This window comes from Vipera berus (genome assembly GCF_964194415.1).
Source record: "Vipera berus genome assembly, chromosome: 3".
Taxonomy (NCBI): domain Eukaryota; kingdom Metazoa; phylum Chordata; class Lepidosauria; order Squamata; family Viperidae; genus Vipera; species Vipera berus.
This window is the reverse complement of record NC_138204.1, coordinates 25,272,649-25,291,815: the sequence shown is the minus strand read 5'-3', so window position 1 is coordinate 25,291,815 and position 19,167 is coordinate 25,272,649. Positions and strand designations below refer to the sequence as shown.

General features: G+C 40.7%; 1 protein-coding gene across 1 annotated transcript in view; it reads left to right on the top strand.

Annotated features, from left to right (window-relative positions):
• SRC (SRC proto-oncogene, non-receptor tyrosine kinase) overlaps window positions 1-19,167 on the top strand; it is a 106,673-nt gene that overhangs the window by 65,621 nt on the left and 21,885 nt on the right. Inside the window, exons 2-3 of the mRNA XM_081322797.1 lie at window positions 2,866-3,111; window positions 4,325-4,424. Of these exons, the coding sequence (XP_081178923.1) occupies window positions 2,874-3,111; window positions 4,325-4,424 (338 nt within the window). The 5' untranslated portion in view covers window positions 2,866-2,873. The remainder of the gene's footprint in view (window positions 1-2,865; window positions 3,112-4,324; window positions 4,425-19,167) is intronic.

Here is a 19,167-nt window from a genome sequence, read left to right as displayed (position 1 = left end):
CACTCCATTTTTCTTGTTCATCGCAGAAGCAACAAATTGCGTACCCAACCTTGAGTTCGATAAGTACTTTTGGTCCATAACCCTAATATGCGTTTCTTGCAAATAAATAACATCAGTCTTAAATTGTTTTAAATATTGAAAAACTTTCCTTCTCTTCTGTGGTGAGTTTAATCCATTAACATTCCAAGTTAAAAATTTAGTCGCCATTCTTGGCGTCCCGAAGCTTTTGGAGCACGTCTGCAATGACCCCTGTAACTTCTTTGGGCCGCGCCCCTCCCACAGCTTCACTGTAAGTACGCTTTGGAAGTTCCATAACTTTCTGCTGGTCTTGCTCTTGCTCCTGTCTCGCTCGTCTTAAGGCGGCACGCGTCATCCTCTGCTCTCCAGCAGCAGCTGATGAAATTGTAACTTGATCCCCTCCAGCACCATTCTCCTCCGTCTGTCTGCCTTCAGCGTCTTGAGGCTTTCCCTCGCCATATCCCTTTGCAGCTTCCAGAAGTGATAGGGGGGTTGCTTTTAACACATTGCTGTAAAAATCACGTGCCTGAGTCACAGTGACCAGACGATGTCTTTTACCTTCATGCATCACCACCATTCCGACTGGAATCTCCCATCTAAACTTGATATCACATTTCTTAAGTTCCTGTGCAAGGAATGCAAAATCTTTCCTTCTCCTTAAAATCTTTGGAGGAATCTCTTTTAAAACCAGGACTTCTTGCTCAGCAACCACAAATTTAGTATCGTAGGCAGCTTGAATAACTTCATCTCTAGTTGCTCTCTTTGTAAAGTAGACCACCACATCTCTAGGTAACTTCCTCTGTCTTGCAATCCATGAATTTACGCGAAAGATTTTATCCATAAAAAGGTAAAGGTAAAGGTTCCCCCGCACATGCGTGCTAGTCGTTTCCGACTCTAGGGGCCGGTGCTCATCTCCGTTTCATAGCCGAAGAGCCAGCGTTTGTCCGAGGATGTCTCCGTGGTCATGTGGCCGGCATGACTAGACGCCAAAGGCGCACACTTCCCTCTATTTCAGATGCTGGCTGGCACAATACTGCTTCCAAAGCCTCAGAGATCAGCTGCTTTAAATCTTCTTTAGGATTCTCTTTTAAGCCCCTGATTCTAATAGCATACTGCATCTGATGGTACTGGACAAGGCTCAATTCTCCGTCCATTTTGTCCCTTATATTTTCATTCTCTAGTACCTTTACTTCTAATATAGCGTTCTTTTGACTAAGATCCTCCACTTTTTCATCCAAACGTTGCACACATTCAGCCACACTTTCAATTGTAGACAAAATGTCTACCCTCATTGCACTAAACTTCTCTTCCATCTTCTCCTCCAATTTCTCCAATTTCTCCTCCAGCTTAGCCTCCAGCTTTTCCATCTTTTCATCCATCATATCTGACATTACTTGCGATTGCTTTTCAAAGGCATCTTGTAAATCCTTAAGCGTCAATGCCAGAGGAGGTGCAGGAGGAAGCAAAGCTTGCAACGAAGTCTGTTGCACCGGGGAAGCCCCCGCACTCCGAAGAGCTTTGGAAGTTTTAGCCACCATCTTTCCCCACTTTCACTTGTTGCGTACTTTCACTTTAAAGCTATAAAATCCATTGAGCTAGAGAGTAAAAATAAAAGTCCACTTCACCTTGACCTCCTGTACCGCTCTGCCTGCACCTTGATACTCAAGAGTCTTTCCTTCTGGCAGGGGTGGTTGCTAACGCCTGGCTCTGCTCCAAAAATCACGGAGCAGAGACGCTGCGCAGCTCGGAGCTAACCCAGGCTTCGGGGGGGCTCAATCCTTCAGCCGCCCAAACTTTCAGATCAGGCGGCCCCGGAGAGCTCAACCCCTACCTGGGGCCTCACCTCCTCCTCTTCTCCCGAGGAGGGGGCTTCAAATCCACCTAAACAGCTGATCGGCGCTGTTTTCGATGGATAAACACAGCTGCGGAGCGGACAGCCCGGAGACGGCTGTCTTCGGCGCCGCGGCACCACCGGAAGTCCCAGGCATGATTTCTTGATGATGTTCATTATTGCATGATTAGAAAAGCTATCGCTCTTATTTGATTTTGTAGCCTTAGCTGTACGATGTGGTTTGAGACAATATGTTTGACTTAATTTGCTACTACTTTGGGCTGAGGGCATAATTCTTCTCTTGCTTTATTCTTTGGTGGAACTGATGTGACTCTTACAACACTTTTTGTTACTATCTTATATTTAAGCCAAAGTCCTTGCAAACATGACAGGAAGAGGTCAAACTCACCCCTTGTTACATAGGTAAATGTGCTTCAGCAGCAACCCTCTGGCAAAGATGCCTTTAATAATATGCTCAGTCAGGCCTAAGCCTGAACCTACTTTAAGCTTTTACCCAGAGCAGCTGAGCTTTAGGGCATACATAGATTATGAAGCTAAATGGACCATATGATTATGCTGGCCAAATTTTGAAAATCCAAAGGAAGATTTAAGTTCCTTCTTCTGTCCTTGAAAACCTTTTCTTTACCTATTGAAGCTGAAATTAAAGCCTAGAAAATCAAGCAGAACCTAGTTATTTAAGTAAACATTTGTAAGAATCTGTTCAGGGAATAACAGAGGTAGTTTCTGCTTTTGTGTTTCAAAGATCAGCAATAAGTCCAAAGCTATGGACAATAACCAAAATAAAAGCTTTCCCATGTCTATTCAGGTTGCTCTGAACAAATAATTGTCAGAACCGAGTGTGCTTTTTTTTTAAAGCAGCCACTTCATCCTAATGGTTTAATTTTTGATCTGGCCATCCAACAAGTCAGAAAATCTGTTGTGTCTTCCAGAATCAAAGAGCCTACCACCCACAGCAAAAAATATAATATCCCTTTTGCTGTCTTCTACTCTTGCAGCTTGGATCATGGGGAGCAGTAAAAGTAAACCCAAAGACCCTAGCCAACGGAGACGCAGTTTGGACTCTACAGAAAATATACATGGCAGCTGCTCTACCTCTCAAACGCCTAGCAAGACCACCATCCCAGAAACTCATCGTACTCCTAGTCGGTTATTTGGAAATGCAGCTACAGAACCAAAGCTTTTTGGGGGATCAAATACATCAGATATGGTCACTTCTCCTCAGCGCTGTGGCGCCTTAGCTGGTCAGTATGTTTTCTGTCACAGGAGGAACTTTTAATCTAGAACTATTTTGGTCATCAGAAATATACTTCCTTTATGTCTAAAACTGAGGGTTACGGTTTGGGTTGAGAGGATGTAGTCATCAAAAGTTAAATTCACGTGATTTGCTTTATTAGGGCTGGGCAAGCCAACACAGTTTGTGGTTGGATTCTATCATGTAAAACAAGATTACATCATGGAAAAAAGCAAAATGCTCTTCCTCGGCAGCTCTAACTGAAATGTTGTGGCAAACTCCACCTCTTTGCCCAGATTTTTTGTTTTGGTGGATACGTCTTCTGCACAGATGCCAGCATGTGCAGAGGACAATTGAAACCAGTGAAGCAGCTGTTTTGACATGGTGCATTGGATCTACTGTAGTGTCTAGAAGAAGAAAGTTTTTCATTCTGTGGAACTGCATCAAAGGGTTTCTTTGTTAATGGCTGAATTAATGTGAAGTGCACTTTCAAAGCTTCCCTATGGTTTCTTCAATTAACCCAGTTTCTAGGCTTTCACGGAATAGTAAATTATAAATTACGCATACAGGCTGGATAGGTATTACATAATGACTGCATTAGCACAATTCACTGAGATATTAAGTAGCCAAGATGCTGATTTAATATCTTTACGAGGTCAACCTCCACATTCAGTACGGTATGTTGTACAAATATAGCCAACCACGTGTTTTTAACTTTTGTGTTTGCAGAAGCTATTCTTTTGTATTTCCAATAATACAACGATCCAAACTCAAAATAATTAGGAATTTCCTAACCAGGATAGCTGTTAAGCTCATCTCCCAGAGTTGAAAGTACTGAATTATTAGAGCTTTATGAGAAAATGTTAGACAGCCATTTGTCTGGGATGGTCCTGCCCCGAGGAAGGAGCTGGCCTAACAAGACCTTCAAGGTCCTTTCCAATCTTATGATTCTATACACGAAATTGTAAAGATACCAAAATTGCAATGTTTAATTATTTCCAAAAATTACTATTGAATAATGACTACATTAAAAGGAGAAGCAGAGTACCCCATTTGCTTATGAATATTAGTATCTAGAAGAGGAGGATGGTCAAATACACAGAAACGATTCCTATACAGAGTTGCTTTCAAAAAAGATTCACTACATATGCTTTCATGATGCAATAACAATGCTGATTAATTTCTTGTGGACTGGTGTTTATTGTGTGAATATATTGTTCCAGGTGGAGTCACAACATTTGTGGCCCTCTATGATTATGAGTCACGGACAGAATCAGATCTTTCTTTCAAAAAAGGAGAACGCCTCCAAATCCTCAATAACACGTAAGTACTTTTTGTCACTATAAGAACTTTTGTATTTGGTATAGGTGTTGAGCCAGTTTTCTCTACTAAAATGTTACAGTGATTCAAATATAAAGCTTCTCTCTAATATATTACGTAGAAAGTGCTTATTGTAATCTGCAGCATGGGTATTAAAAGCAACTCTAAGCAATTTTCAAGTCCATTGGAATCGGTCATCTTTGTAATAGATCTTGATGAGTTAAATTTTGTTATCCAGTGTAAATTCATCTGGAATTCAGCAGCTGAAGGATTTTTTTAGAAAAAAAGGTGGACCATGTATATATCGTCTGATGCTGCTAAACCGAGGTCCACAACCCCTGGGCCATGGTTCACTATCAGGCCACTGCCTGTTTGAAACTGGGTTGCACGTACAAAGCTCTACTTGCGTGAGCAGAGGTGCTTGAGTGGAGGGCGCTAGTGCTCACAGATGAAGCTCCACTCACGTGAGCGGAAGGCATTCATGCAAATTGGGCTTCACGTGTGAACAGTCTCTGCTTGCACGAATGGAGCTTCACATGTGAAACTCCCTTGGCCTGAGTGGAGGGCACATGTGCCCATCACTTGCACCAATGGAGCTATGCACATGCATGTGTGTCTGCCACTCATACGCCCACACACACACACATACCAGGCTGGGCCACCAAGGTGAAAAAGTTGGGGACCGCTGTACTAAATTGCAACTTTAGTCTTCCCAGTCCAGGATGAGAGATACTGAGAATTATAATTCTGGATGATTTCGAAAGATACAGGTTGTCCAGGCCAATTTATGCTAATAGAGATTTTAACACAGAAAATAGTGTTTGAAGGAGCATTCCATCTAGACATATTTTTTAAAAAATAGCACATGTAGTCAAATTAAAAGAATGGGGTGCTACCATATGCAGCTGCTATGCTTCTCCGATTTGGTGTACTATGAAGTGTGTGGGAACTGTCAGGCTCAACACTTTCCAATTAGCAAATTTCTGGGACTTGTAGTCTGATGGTATTTGAATAGGCTGACCTGTTTTATAAAATCACCATAAAGGTAGGCAGGATAAAGACTGAAGAGGATGCTGTTTATTTAAAACATATTATGACCAATTAGTGGTATTATTTGCTATTTAATTGAACAGATAGAAAATAACTCTTCAGGGCAGATTGGTCCCTCGTTCTGCTTCCTTGCTGTAAATATTTTTCATTCATTACTCCTCTATCTAAACATTTCATCTGCCCTGAACCCTATCTGAATTTCTGCTTGACGACTTCCTCCTTTCTTTCTTAAAGTTATTTTGAACAACAAGAGACGTTAATGAAAGTCTGTGGGTTAATTAATTTCCTTTTTTCTTCTTCTCTCTTATAAAGAGAACATTGTAACAAATGTTATACTTCTCTGTATAAAGTGCTGTGTTGTGGTTCTTTCCACAATGCCTACCTTGAGAGAGACTAGGATTTTAGTTAATAGCCAAAACTTATCCAGACTGGATGTTTGGTTTGTTATTGTATGAAGATGATTAATAACACTGAATAAAGAAAAAATGAAGCTAAAGAATGGGGGAGAACTAAGATAGGCAGTGAGATCTCATTTAGTGAACCACTTTAAGCAAAAATTGGCCAGATATTTAGTGGGAATGCTTTAATCTAGATTAGTACACTGAATGGAAGAATATTGGATGAGATGGCCTATTTTAGGCCAATTTTACAATTCTGTGATTCTACAATTTTGAAACAGATTTTGTTATACTATGTCAATATAAGAGTCTCCTGAGCTAAGCAGATTTGAAGGTCTGTATTCTCCATTTGATAACCACCAAATCAGTTTCACAAAACTCTTTTAATCTTTAGATTCTCTATTATTTTGAAACTCTGTAATATTACGTTATCAATGGTTCCTAAAGATGCAACCCTAAGGAGCCCTTTTCAGATCCATTAAGGGAGCCTTAGGGGGACATCAAAATGGAGATTTTGCAAGGCAGGATTAGCTGCTATGGCATTAAAACTATCTTATGGCCTCTATATTATGGACCAAACACTTAATCTTGCTTATTTCTCACAGGTCATAGATAGAGACCCATAATTGGGTCTGGCTCTTTCATTGTGGAGACTAACCTGGTAAGATCCATTTTTCAGCCAGAGGCATAGTAGCCAATGTGGCCATTAGGAGAAAACTTTCATTGAAACACTACAACATGGACTCAGAATCAAAGTCAGTCCTTCTGTCAGGTCCAATCAGTAGTGGCAAAGTATTTGGAGAGGCCCTGAATGATATCTAGAGACTGAGGACTAAAAAGGAGATTTATCTTTAACCTGCAAAGTTGAAAAATAAAGTATTGGCTATCAGAAGACTGCTTCAAGGGGAGAGACATGGCCTTCTTACTATATCTCACTCACTATAGATACCTGGATGAGGGAACATGAGACAGGGTTCACTTCCTAAATTTTGTAGATCACAAAGTCTGGGTGGGGAAAAAAAGCAAAAGACAGGATACATTTCTTTGAAGTATACATGGTATGGCTCACCCTGAAAATATTCCAGACTTGTCAACATCCCAACATAGAGTCTCCCAGTGGAGCACCAGACCTTCTAACCCACAAGTCGGCAACCCGTGGCTCTGGAGCCTCCTGCGGCTCTTTCAGCCTCCTGCAACTCCCAGTCATCCTCCGCCATTTGCAGAGAGAGAGAGAGAGAGAGAGAGAGAGAGAGAGAGAGAGAGAGAGAGAGAGAGAGAGAGAGGCACTTGCACTTCCCTTCTCTATCCCTCTCCCTCCCCCCCTCTCTCTCTCTGTGTGTGTGTGTGTGTGTGTGTGTGTAAAAACAAGTGGCTTCACGCTGTTCTCCAACAAGCTGACAAGCTTATTGGGCAGGGCTCCTGCCTTTGCTGCGTCTCTGCAGGAAGCAGGAAGTAGCAGAAAGCAGCAGCATCTCTCTCTTTCTCTCTCACTGAGTGGGGGAAGAGGACTGGCAGACCAAGGGCAGGAGAGCCAGCCCAATAAGAATGTGTGTCAGCTTGTTGGAGAACAGCGTGAAGCCAGCTTGCCAGGTGAGCAGAAGATTAGAGAGAGTGGGGGAGAAAGGGAGAGAGAGGGAGGGAGAGAAAGAGAGGGAGAGGGAGAGAGGGAAAGAGAGAGAACTCATGCGTAGCAGCCTCTATTAATTTTTAATTAAACTCTTCAATCAAGCTCCTCCCCGCGTGTGCAAGTTTTGCGGCTCCCAGTGTTTTCTCTTCTCTGGGAAACTGGGTCCAAGTGGCTCTTTGAGTGTTTAAGGTTGCTAACCCCTGTTCTCACCAAATCATCCATGTGGATCCCACAACTGTACTCCTAGAGACTAAGTTTGAATACCGCATGAATAAGAATATGATATTGAATTCATATAGACCATCTTAGTCAATACTTCTTCCAGCTGAGCATCAGAAGTAGCTCTTTAGCCTTAACCACACCATCTAGCCAGACACCATCAGTATGAACCTGGACCCAAATTTTATGTCTTTCAACAGGGCCAGGAAACAATTGTTTCTTCCTTTGGCTACAAATGCAATATCCAGCTAAAGAATGACACAAACTAAATGTTAGATATGCCATCAAGATCTGCATGAGAAGAGTCTCAGACAGTCTTATAGTATCTGTAAAACAGCCCATCTTGGACTGCAAGGCTTCAACAACTATAGTCTCCAGGGGAATTAAGACCTGAATCAGGCTACGTTAAGCAATATAGAATAAGCCTATTCCATGGAGAATAGGAAGAAGTACAACCACTTCAAACTCTTGGACATAATGCATCACCCCTCCCTGCAGGACATCTGTAGTGTTGCCAAAGGACCTCTAAGTTGTCCTTTATTAGACAAATACATTGAATTCTTATACCTCATTTGAAGCGTCAGGGAGCAGTCCTCTCCTATTTTGAGATGTCCTGGCTCGACTATAAAAAAACAATATTTATTTTATTTATTTATTTTATTTTATTGGATTTATATACCGCCCTTTCCCGAAGGACTCAGGGCGGTTTACAGGGTACTTAAAACAGTGATACAAAAATTAAAAACAATTAAAAACAATTAAATTTAATCCCTAAGAATAAAACCCCAATTAAAACTAAAAACTCTCAGCCTGGGCCGGGGAGCTCGAAGAGCCAGGTCTTCAGGTCCCGGCGAAATGAACGAAGGTCGGGGGCAGTCCTGAGCTCTACGGGCAGCTGGTTCCTGAGGGCAGGTGCACCCACAGAGAAGGCCCTCCCCCTGGGTGTTACCCGCCGGCAATCTTTAAACGGCAGCACCCTGAGAAGGCCCTCCCTGTGAGAGCGCACTGGACGAAGGGAACTTGATGCCGGCAGCAGGTGTTCCCTCAGATATCCCGGACCCAAGCCATTAAGGGCTTTATAGGTCATCACCAGCACCTTGAATCTCACCCGGAGGGCAACCGGAAGCCAATGCAGCTCGTGGAGTAGAGGTGTTACATGGGAGTGTCGGGAAACCCCCATCACAACTCGCACGGCCGCATTCTGCACCAGCTGAAGCCTCCGAGTGGTCCTCAAGGGCAGCCCCATGTAGAGAGTGTTGCAGTAGTCTATATTGGACTTAACACAAAGATCCACTATGTACCACAGAGACAGGTCATCCAGCCCAGCTACTTCCATACCTGCAAAAGAAGAAAAGGAAAAATATATAGTAAGTCCATCAATATTGCCAGCCAGTTGCAGTAACATTGTTTCACTGTTCATACTCTCCTACTTTTATGAAATGTTTTTTTTTCTGAATTGTCACTGTTAAATTGGGATGAAGGTGTCTCTTCCTGAAGAAAGCAATTACAAAACTTTCTACATCGGCATTGAAAGTGGGTGGGAGGGAGATGCCCGCTATAAAATGCCTTGTTTCTACTATAGAAAAGGGAAATGATCAGTCCAATCTATTGTTCTCACTTTCAATAATGTTCTAAAACTACACTTCTTCTAATCTAAGCTCTGTCTGTTTCTCTTTCATTCTCTTTTATCCTGTTCCTCATGCTTTCATTTAGGCGAAAAGTGGATGTCAGGTGTGTATCTTTTTTTTTAAAATATTGGGAGGAAAAAAGTACTAACCAATGTTTTCATGTCTGCAGTACGGAAAAAGGATTGAATGTTAAGGACTGTTTAAGATGCTTGATTGTGTAAATTATGCATAAATCCTAGCCTTTTATTTTTATACGATATTGGTTTTATGAGTTCTTTCTTCTTGCATTCCAGCAAACTATGTATTTTTGAAGCACTCTTCCCAATAAGCTTTGGCCTCTGGGTATTTTTATGGTTTCAAATAAGAATGTGCGAATATCTGATAATTGAGAGAAATCATGAGCATCAACTTAAATATTTTAAGAGTAAAAAAACTGGGTCTCACACCACATAAACGAACAGTATTGAATATTTCTCTGCAAGCCAAGGAGTTTAGTATAGTTGTGTATAATTTTTCATATAGTTTAATGAAAGGAAATACACAAAATTGGATCTGTCAATTTCTAAGTGAATGGATTGATATATTCTAGAATGTTTGTGTCTTTGTGTGTGTGTACACTTCTAATGTAGCAAGCAGACATTTGTTTCAGTCATGAATGGAAGTAGTTCAACACAGGTTAAGTCTATTCCAAAAATTTATGCCAAAGATAAAAACCTGATATAGAAATAGATATGGTAATAGCATTTCCTCCTTTCATGTGTTATGTGTGTGTCTGTAAAATAGAGGTTGGGTCTGGCATTTTCTATTCCTCCGTCCTATAATGCACAATAAACACCAGAAGAAGTTGAATATTGTTTTTTCTTCAAGGACAATTAGCATTTCTGTGATTTTTTTTCTTTGTTCCTCTAGAGATAAAACAGATTCTGCAGTAACCTTTTTTTTTTTTGTTGTTGTTGTTGTTGAAGTGAAACATTTCCTTTTTCTGACATAAGGAAAGACTGCATAAAAAATTCCCTACCAGTATCAATTAGTTATTAGGAGCAAAACTACACTCATTTTTGCTCTGCAAGTGACCTCTATAAGTTACAGTTGAAAAATGCAATGCTCACTTGTGCCTCTGCAGTCTGAATGCCATGGCTTAGTTCAAGAAGCATCATGGTGCAAGGTTTTCCTGACTGCACTGTTAGGCTGTCAGGGATGATTGCAGAAATGGGGACTGAAAACTCTCCAGTGAAGTGCTTCTAAATTTTACCGTTAGTCATTCAGCTGCCCAGTGGGTGGAGAATGACTAACTTGTCTAGCTTTAAACATGAACAGTTTTTCCCTTTTAAGTGATCTAACTCACACACATCTGAATGTGTGTATTGTTCAGCAATGTTGGAGGTGGGTGGGCTAGAATCTATGGGTTGGGTTTTGAGATACAGGTAATCTTTGACTTACAGTCACTTTAGCATCTGATCAAAGTTACAATATGACCCAGATTTGAAATTCCAATCACTGCCTCCCCCTCCCCTCCCCCCTCACATGATGGCACTTCAGATAACTGCCAGGCATTTATGACCACTTGCAGCATCCCGCAGTCATAGGACTGCATTTTACAATGGTTTTGAAAAAAACCTGGCCTTTACTTTTGGTTTTTGGCAAAAATGATCCGTAGCAAACCATAGGTTCACTGAACAGCTGTAACATTTGCTTAATGACCATGACGGTTGTTTAAAGACCACCACAAAAATGATAAAATCTGGTTTGTCACGTGGCTGACCTGATTTGCATCCATCACCACTTATGATTGTAATGAGCATCACAGTTGTAACCTGAGGTCTACCTGTATGTCAGAGAGAGGAGGGAGGGACCGTTTCTTCTTGAGTTGTTATCCAACCTGGCTAGCAAAGATCACCAAGATGAAAACACTTTCAAGTCCATGTTACATGCTATACAGTTTCATTTACCCCTTTCCTGTTTTTATTTCCTTATTTGGTGCTATTAACATCTGCATGCTTAGTAGCCATGTAATTGGTTAAAAGAAGTCAAATAAAAAGTGCTATTTCTGGATGTTCTCCCTAAGGAATGAAAGTATTAGTGGCTTATCTTTTCTCTGACAAACACCTGCTTTTTTCATCTGCTGAGGTTCTTTCACTGACCCAGCTGCATGCCCTTTATCTCTAAATTTGGTGTACAGCCATGTAGTACACCACAGAAGGGAAAAAATACTGCCCCCACACACATGAACAACACACACACATACATAACCTTGATAATGTGTCTGTTGGAGCTCTTAAGTGTGGAGGCTGACATTTTTTTAAATCAGAAAATATCCTGATTGTCCCAAACAGAAATATAAATCTTGAATTTTATGTGGCCTTGGCCCATTTTTTTTTATTATGATAGTTCTTAAGATTGAGGAAAAACATTTCTAATAGCCAACAGCGTCAAGGTCAAAACATGTTCACACACATAAAGTTTCTCTTGCAGCATTACCATTCTGAAATAGTAATACATCAGGATTTTTTTTAAAAAAATTCCTATGACTTTGATTATATACAGTGTGTGTGTGTATATATATATATATATATTATATATTATATACAGTGTGTATATATATATATATATATATATATATATATATATATATATATATATAAAATAAAATAAAGTTCTGAGTATTTCTTGCTGACACTGGTTGGAAAGAGTTCATCTGAATGTCTACTGGACTTTCTTGTTTTTTTTCTTTCTTTGAAAATGTCCCACTTCTCATCCAAGAAGTTTCTTCAGTTTTGAAGGTTCATCTGAACATAAGAGGAATGTTCAAATCCATTAAGAGCTCAGGTCAGGAACATATGGAGTCCAAACAAACGTTAAGTTCCAACAAGTGCATGTACAATATCATAGTATGGAAGAAACTAGTTGATCCTGGTTACATGTTTAAAACATGCAGAGTTTTTTTTAAAAAAGGATATCTGTTTTTAACACCAGTGAGCAACTGTTGTTGTCTTCAGTTTTCAGAGATACTTTGGATGCGTCTGCATAATAACACATGAATATTTATAGCTTCCAAATGGATGGGAATTAAAGTTTCTGGGTTTTGGAGGGCAGCTGTATTAAATGTTTGACATGTGGGTCAACAGTCTTCCTTATAAATGCCATTCCTGCAATCTAAATCAAAATTGTAACTGAGTTTAAGCACCATTGAGACTGGCATAAGGGAGATGTAGACTCTTATACATCTCTCAGGAAGTTCTCTTACATGAGGTTTCTTACAATAAATGACTGACTAGTCTTGTTGTTTAGCTGTTCTCCTATTGATGAATCCCTCAAAAGTGAACTATGGGAACCATTTGGATTTGTCAAGCTACTGGGCAAATCTTGCGTTTTGCAGTCTTCTCAAACCTCAAATGTAAACATCACTATTAATTTCTAAGTCTTCGTTTTCTTTTATTTTAAAAAATCAGTATTCACTGGAAACTCTTAGATTTTTTTAATTGCAAAGCAATTGTGTGGTTTTGTTTTTTTTTAACTTGGATTAAATGTAATGAAATACAGTTAATATGCTACTGCTCATATAAATAATGCCAAGGGGAAAAAACAGCCATGACAAGGAGATGAGTTTTCCTTTAAATGGCTTTGTTGTGAAGCCTGTAGGAGGGAAATGAATTTTAAGCCATATAGTCGAACAATATCCAATATCACTTCACTGTTGGAACTGCAGATAAATGCTGGGTTCTCACAGTGATATTGTGGCTGTAATGAGCTGCAATTGCTTGGATGGCCGTGGTGCCTGGCCTTCTGCCTAGCAACCTTTTGCAGAGGGAGGAAGTTTCCAAAAGAAAAAGCACATTCCATTGGCAAGTTGTGTTGAAGGAGCAGCAAGATTTCATCACCATGTTATAGTTAACTCCAAGACTTAAGCAGATGTAGGCAGAAGGGTAGAAAGCATTTTAAACTCTCTTGAATACCGGTGATTACATGATTTGATGAGAGATAATATTTAAGATAAGATAAGATAACCTTTATTGTCATTTTGTTACTGTGGGCACAACAGCACACATCAAAAATGAAATTTAGTTGCCCGCTCTCAAAGTGGAACACATACATGACACACACCTAACCATACTATATACACATATGTATAGACCCACACCCCTACATATACATAACAAATATTAAATACTGCCCATCTTAAATATATAATGGAAGGAGGAAGCTTGAGAGTTCACAAGGTTAATGCTGTATGGAATGAAACTATGGCTGAATCTGGATGTTCTGCTGCATATACCATGAAGCCTCCTCCCAGAAGGTAACAAGGAAAACAGGTCATGAAGAGGATGTCATAGGAGTATTGCAACAACAAAAACAATTCTCTATTATCCATCCATTATAATTAGTCCCTGAGTTTTAAAGAAGTTGACATTCAAAACCTCTAGAAATTTGGGAATGTTGATTTGGGTGATATTTCTCAATTTGAGAGCTGGTTTGTGTTCTTATTAGTGTAGTGAATATGCATAGAAAACTTTTCAGTTTGATACATTCCGATTTAGACTCATACATTCAATCAGGTTCAACTGAGAAACTGTGAACATCCCACGCTAAGCACATCCACTTTGTCATCATGGCCCTATGACTCTGCACCTGGAGGATATTGCAAGTATGCAACACCCACCTTCTGCCCATTTCTGTAATCTGAAACTGCACCTTTCAATGGCTAGCTAATCTTTACCATGCCTCTATGTAAAAAATTATGACCAGGAATCAGAACATCTCAAAAGAGACTAGGTGAACATCTATGTAGTATTTTCTTAGCAACAGTACAGAGGTACCTTGTCTTTTTTCAGGATAGCTGCCCAATTTCCCAGTCTAGATTACAGACCTAGTGGTCTGAATCCTGGTAGTCTCTGAATCCAAAACCAACCAGTCCAAACTACAGTAATTAGTATTTTTAAGATCCTAAGCTCTTCTCGGAGTTTAAAAAGCTATTCTGAAGACCTCTGGATATCTTTCCTACAACTATTGAGCATTGAACTATTGTCCTAATGCTAATGCTCTAGATATAGTTATCCAAAGTGTAAAGGTCTGTGAGTTTCAATTTCCAGTAGAAAGTTTGAGCCCACAGTATAATATCTAGCTATGTCTGGTGATTCCCAATAAGGATAAAACTAGAAATGTAATGCATCCTGGTGGCCAATGTACAAGATCCATTTGGTGCTAAATGCAAAAACAATAGGAAATTCCTGGAACTTTTGCATTTAAACAAATCAGCCACCAAACAGACACATAAACCATATTTGCACACAATTTAAAATACAATTAAAAAGCTAAGAAGGAAACAAAAAGACCATAACACATCCTCTGTGGCAGCCAACATCCAAATAAGCAGGGATTAACAAGCAGAAAATAAATCCCTAACCAAAGACTGTCAAGGAGCAAACCACACTCCACCAATATGCTCAGGGCAAGCTTCTCTACGTAAAGAGGGAAGCAAACATCCCACTTACTCAAACTGATAATGGGTTTTGGGGTAATAAAGCATCTGAAGCAAGCAACCAAGCTCAAAGAACACCAACATCACAGTTCAACCCTAGGCTAGATAGATTTTCTTCTATTAGGATATTCATATTTCAAAAGAATTGGCATCCAATTAGCTCCCTTAGTCTTTAAAAGTAGAATAAAGGTTAAGCCAAGCCACAGTCAGCTGTCCATGTGAATTCCCCAACTAGTTTCAAAATAGAGATTCATATGTCATCACATTAAGTCATTCCACTGAAATGGATGGAAAAGTAGTGATTGGCAGGAGATTTTCCACATTGCATGTAGTTATCAGACTGGAAGCAGATTACTGGTTCAAAACAAGTTGAAGATAATTCTATCATTCTCTCCTGTTCTTCATTTACCCTACATTTATTCCATGATACAATGTCTTCCAAGAAATACTCTCCTGTCATGTTAAGAGTGGCTGAAATTTGGGGAGTTTCCAGATGCTTAGAATTTTCCTTTGCTTACTATTTCCTCATTTGTTTTTTGGCTCTTTTTTTAACTTCCATATTATTTAGCTTAAATAAAGGGGAATAGAAGGAGAACTTAGAAAAGCACCTGATAGTCTATAAGCGGTAGCTGACACATTATGACAAAGCAGCATCTCAGAAGTGTTTGTCAGTGCTATCTATACATTGAGACTTTTATCTGAAAATATTGCCAAATTAACGGCAAGCATTTGGTAGCTAGGCAGTTTTTCTGTGATCATAACACATCTATATAATATATATAATTTCATGCTTCAGTGATTCTACTTTGTCTGTAACAAATATCTTTCTGAGCTGAAATGTAAGTCTAGTAATAGCTGCATATTCACCTGAGTTCCATGATTCTATAAAGATTCCAATGCTAGTGGAAAATTCTGGAACGTGTATTTCCAGACTGTCTAGTAAGATTTGGGAAAAGTAAAGTCCATCCTCTGCTGAATTAAAGAAGTCCAAAGGGATATTATCTCAAAGAGATAAACTGTTTCCAGAATCAAATTGCTTTAAATAACAAGAGGCTTCTATTCTTCTCCTGAAACTATGTTTCTATATTTGAAACACAATAACTCTAATGGGACTCTGTGAAAAACCAGAAAGTAGAAATTTACTATCTTTTATGTGAGAATGCTTGAAGTACAGTGGTACCTTGGTACTCATCATTTATTGGTTCCATGAGGTATGATGAGTACCAAAAACAATGAGTACCAAACAAATTTTTCCCACAAGGAATAATGTAGTGAGTCACAAGATAGCCAACACTGACAAGTTCTAGCATTTGTGTTGAGTACCAAACAAATGGATAAAATTTCTGCATCAAAATGCATTGAGTACAAAATATGATGAGTTTCAAAGCAGTTGAATACCAAGGTACCACTGTATTTGCAAAGGTTATAATTTTTGCTGTAACATTTCCTGTGTTTTGAAGGCACTGTCTGATTATATCCCCAATATTTTATTGAATCTTTGCTTCCTACTGTATCCTATTTCCCGAGGTGGGTGGGTTAATAGATTTGATTATATCTTCTGCAAAACTTAATTTTATTTATCCCATTTGTGTCTCCATCCTTCCTTTGAGAGCTCAAGACAAGTTGAATATTTTTCTTTTCATTCTACCCATTTTATCTTAAAGGAAACCCTGCAATGTAGGTTATGTTCAGGAAGGATGTAAGTGACTCAGAGGCATCTAACCTCTGTTACATCTGAAAATGGCCTTGCTGATTCATTTAGATCAATTCATCTTTTCCATATCTTCTTCTCCTAAGTGATTCTTCTTAGAAGTTGCTGATCTTTTGATACTATACCTTCCCAAAAAGTCTTTATTCTCATAGGAACAGGTCTAATTTCATTGAGCTATATACGATGGAGCTGAAAGCATAAATTGAATATTAGCAAGATTAACAAGCCAATCTGGTTAACTCTAAATTAAATGTTTAAGAAGAGATGTAAACAGCATCAGCTTAAAGATCTCCACAGATGCTGCTTTTAATAAGATGGAGAAGTCAATTGTATTTGAAATATTCATAATAGCTGAGCAGTGGTGTAGCGTGGGGGGTGCAGGGGGGGCCGGCCGCACCGGGCGCAACATCTGGGGGGGGCGCTCGACGGTGCCGGGATCCGGCAGGGCGGAGGCACCGGAGCCCCAGCCGGGAAGGGCCTGACGCCCCACGGCGCGCCACACACACACACACACACAAACACACAACCACACAGCGTGACTCCTCCTTCGGGCCGCTCCGCCTTCGCTCCGGCGCTGGACGGAAGCCTTCTCTCCCTCCTCCCCCCCCCGCAAAGGAGAAGGCGGCTCCTGCCGTGCAAAGAGCGCGGCCCTCCTGCAAGCCCGGGGCTCCGCTGCGGAGGCTCTCCCAAGGCGCTCCCGGGGTTGCCAAAGGCGGGGGGGGGGCGCGGCGGGGCTTGAAAGAGGGTGGATTTCCCGCGGGGGGAGGATCGCTGCGGCATCTCTCCGGGGGTCCTTGCTCTGGAACGAAAGCTGCGTCGGCAGGTTGCCGATCCAACCGTGCATCGGCGATCGGGACCGCCCCCCCCGACACACGTCGCCAGCAGCGAGAGTTTCCAGCCAGGCCGGCGAATCTTTGGGGTGAGGTGCCAAAGAGAAGGAGGCGGCTTGGCTTGGATAAGCAGCGTCTGGGCAGAAAATAGGTCGGGCGCCGCAGCAAGTATGAATTCCTGGGGTTCAGCCTAAGCAGGCAAAGCTGCAGGGTGGGTTGGTTGGCTTTTCCGGCTTTGGAATAACCTTGGGAAGCTGAGGCATTGTAAGTTGGAAGTCATTGTTTGTCGCCTAACATGTTGGGTCAACCCCACGCCACATGCTAAGCCATAAACCGTGGTTGGTATCCAGGGTTTAGGACAAGATGGAGAAAACTAGCCAATTGTGGGATCATAAATCTTGATGAAGCCCATCATCGCTCCATGTGATGTATGCACTCAATCTACAAATGTAGTCCAAGCCTATTCACATCTGTTGTAAGGTCATTCTCTCGTGGGGTTTATCCTGACGTCCACTAAGAGTGGAACAAACATGCCCCATTAACCATTTTCAACGCCATGTCCTCTCTTTGTCTCATCCTAAATCACAGCTGAGGCACCTTAAAGTTGCCTTGTTTCAGTGTTAAACTAGCATTTTCCCTCTTCTCCAGAGACCCTTTTTTGCCTTGAACCTAACTCAGGGGTAGGCAACCTTGGCTCTTTTATGACTCATGGACTTCAACTCCCAGAATTCCTGAGCTAGTGGAAGAGACTCGAGTGCTAAAATCCACAGGTTAGGGGGCGCAAATTACTTGCCTTGCCCCGGGTGCTGACAACCCACGCTACGCCACTGTAGCTGAGTAGCTCTTTCCTTAAGGTATATTTCTATTATAGGAAAATGTAGGAACCAGCAATATGTGATTATTAAAAACAAAGATCCTTCTTTTGTTCACATAGCAAAGCCTTCTTGAACCTGATCCCTCCAGCTATGTTGGACTTTAATTTGCATAGATGTTCAACCTGCATATCTGGAGGACACTAAGCTAGAAGATCAGCATGTGGTTGTGAGGATGTAGCTAACATTTATTGTCTAATCACCATGTCACTTGAGGATGAAAGCTCAACTAGTAAATTCCCTTGGCTCTTGGTACTCTGAACATGCAGCTGAAGTGCAATTTTGCAGACATGGAGCTCTCTGTTTTATCACATGAGCACATCCACTTTGTCATCATGGCCCTATGACTCTGCACCTGGAGGATATTGCAAGTATGCAACACCCACCTTCTGCCCATTTCTGTAATCTGAAACTGCACCTTTCAATGGCTAGCTAATCTTTACCATGCCTCTATGTAAAAAATTATGACCAGGAATCAGAACATCTCAAAAGAGACTAGGTGAACATCTATGTGGTATTTTCTTGGCAACAGTACAGAGGTACCTTGTCTTCTTTCAGGATAGCTGCCCAATTTCCCAGTCTAGATTACAGACCTAGTGGTCTGCATCCTGGTAGTCTCTGAATCCAAAACCAACCAGTCCAAACTACAGTACTTAGTATTTTTAAGATACTAAGCTCTTCTCGGAGTTTAAAAAAGCTATTCTGAAGACCTCTGGATATCTTTCCTACAACTATTGAGCATTGAACTATTGTCCTAAAGCTAATGCTCTAGATATAGTTATCCAAAGTGTAAAGGTCTGTGAGTTTCAATTTCCAGTAGAAAGTTTGAGCCCACAGTATAATATCTAGCTATGTCTGGTGATGCCCAATAAGGATAAAACTAGAAATGTAATGCATCCTGGTGGCCAATGTACAAGATCCATTTGGTGCTGCCA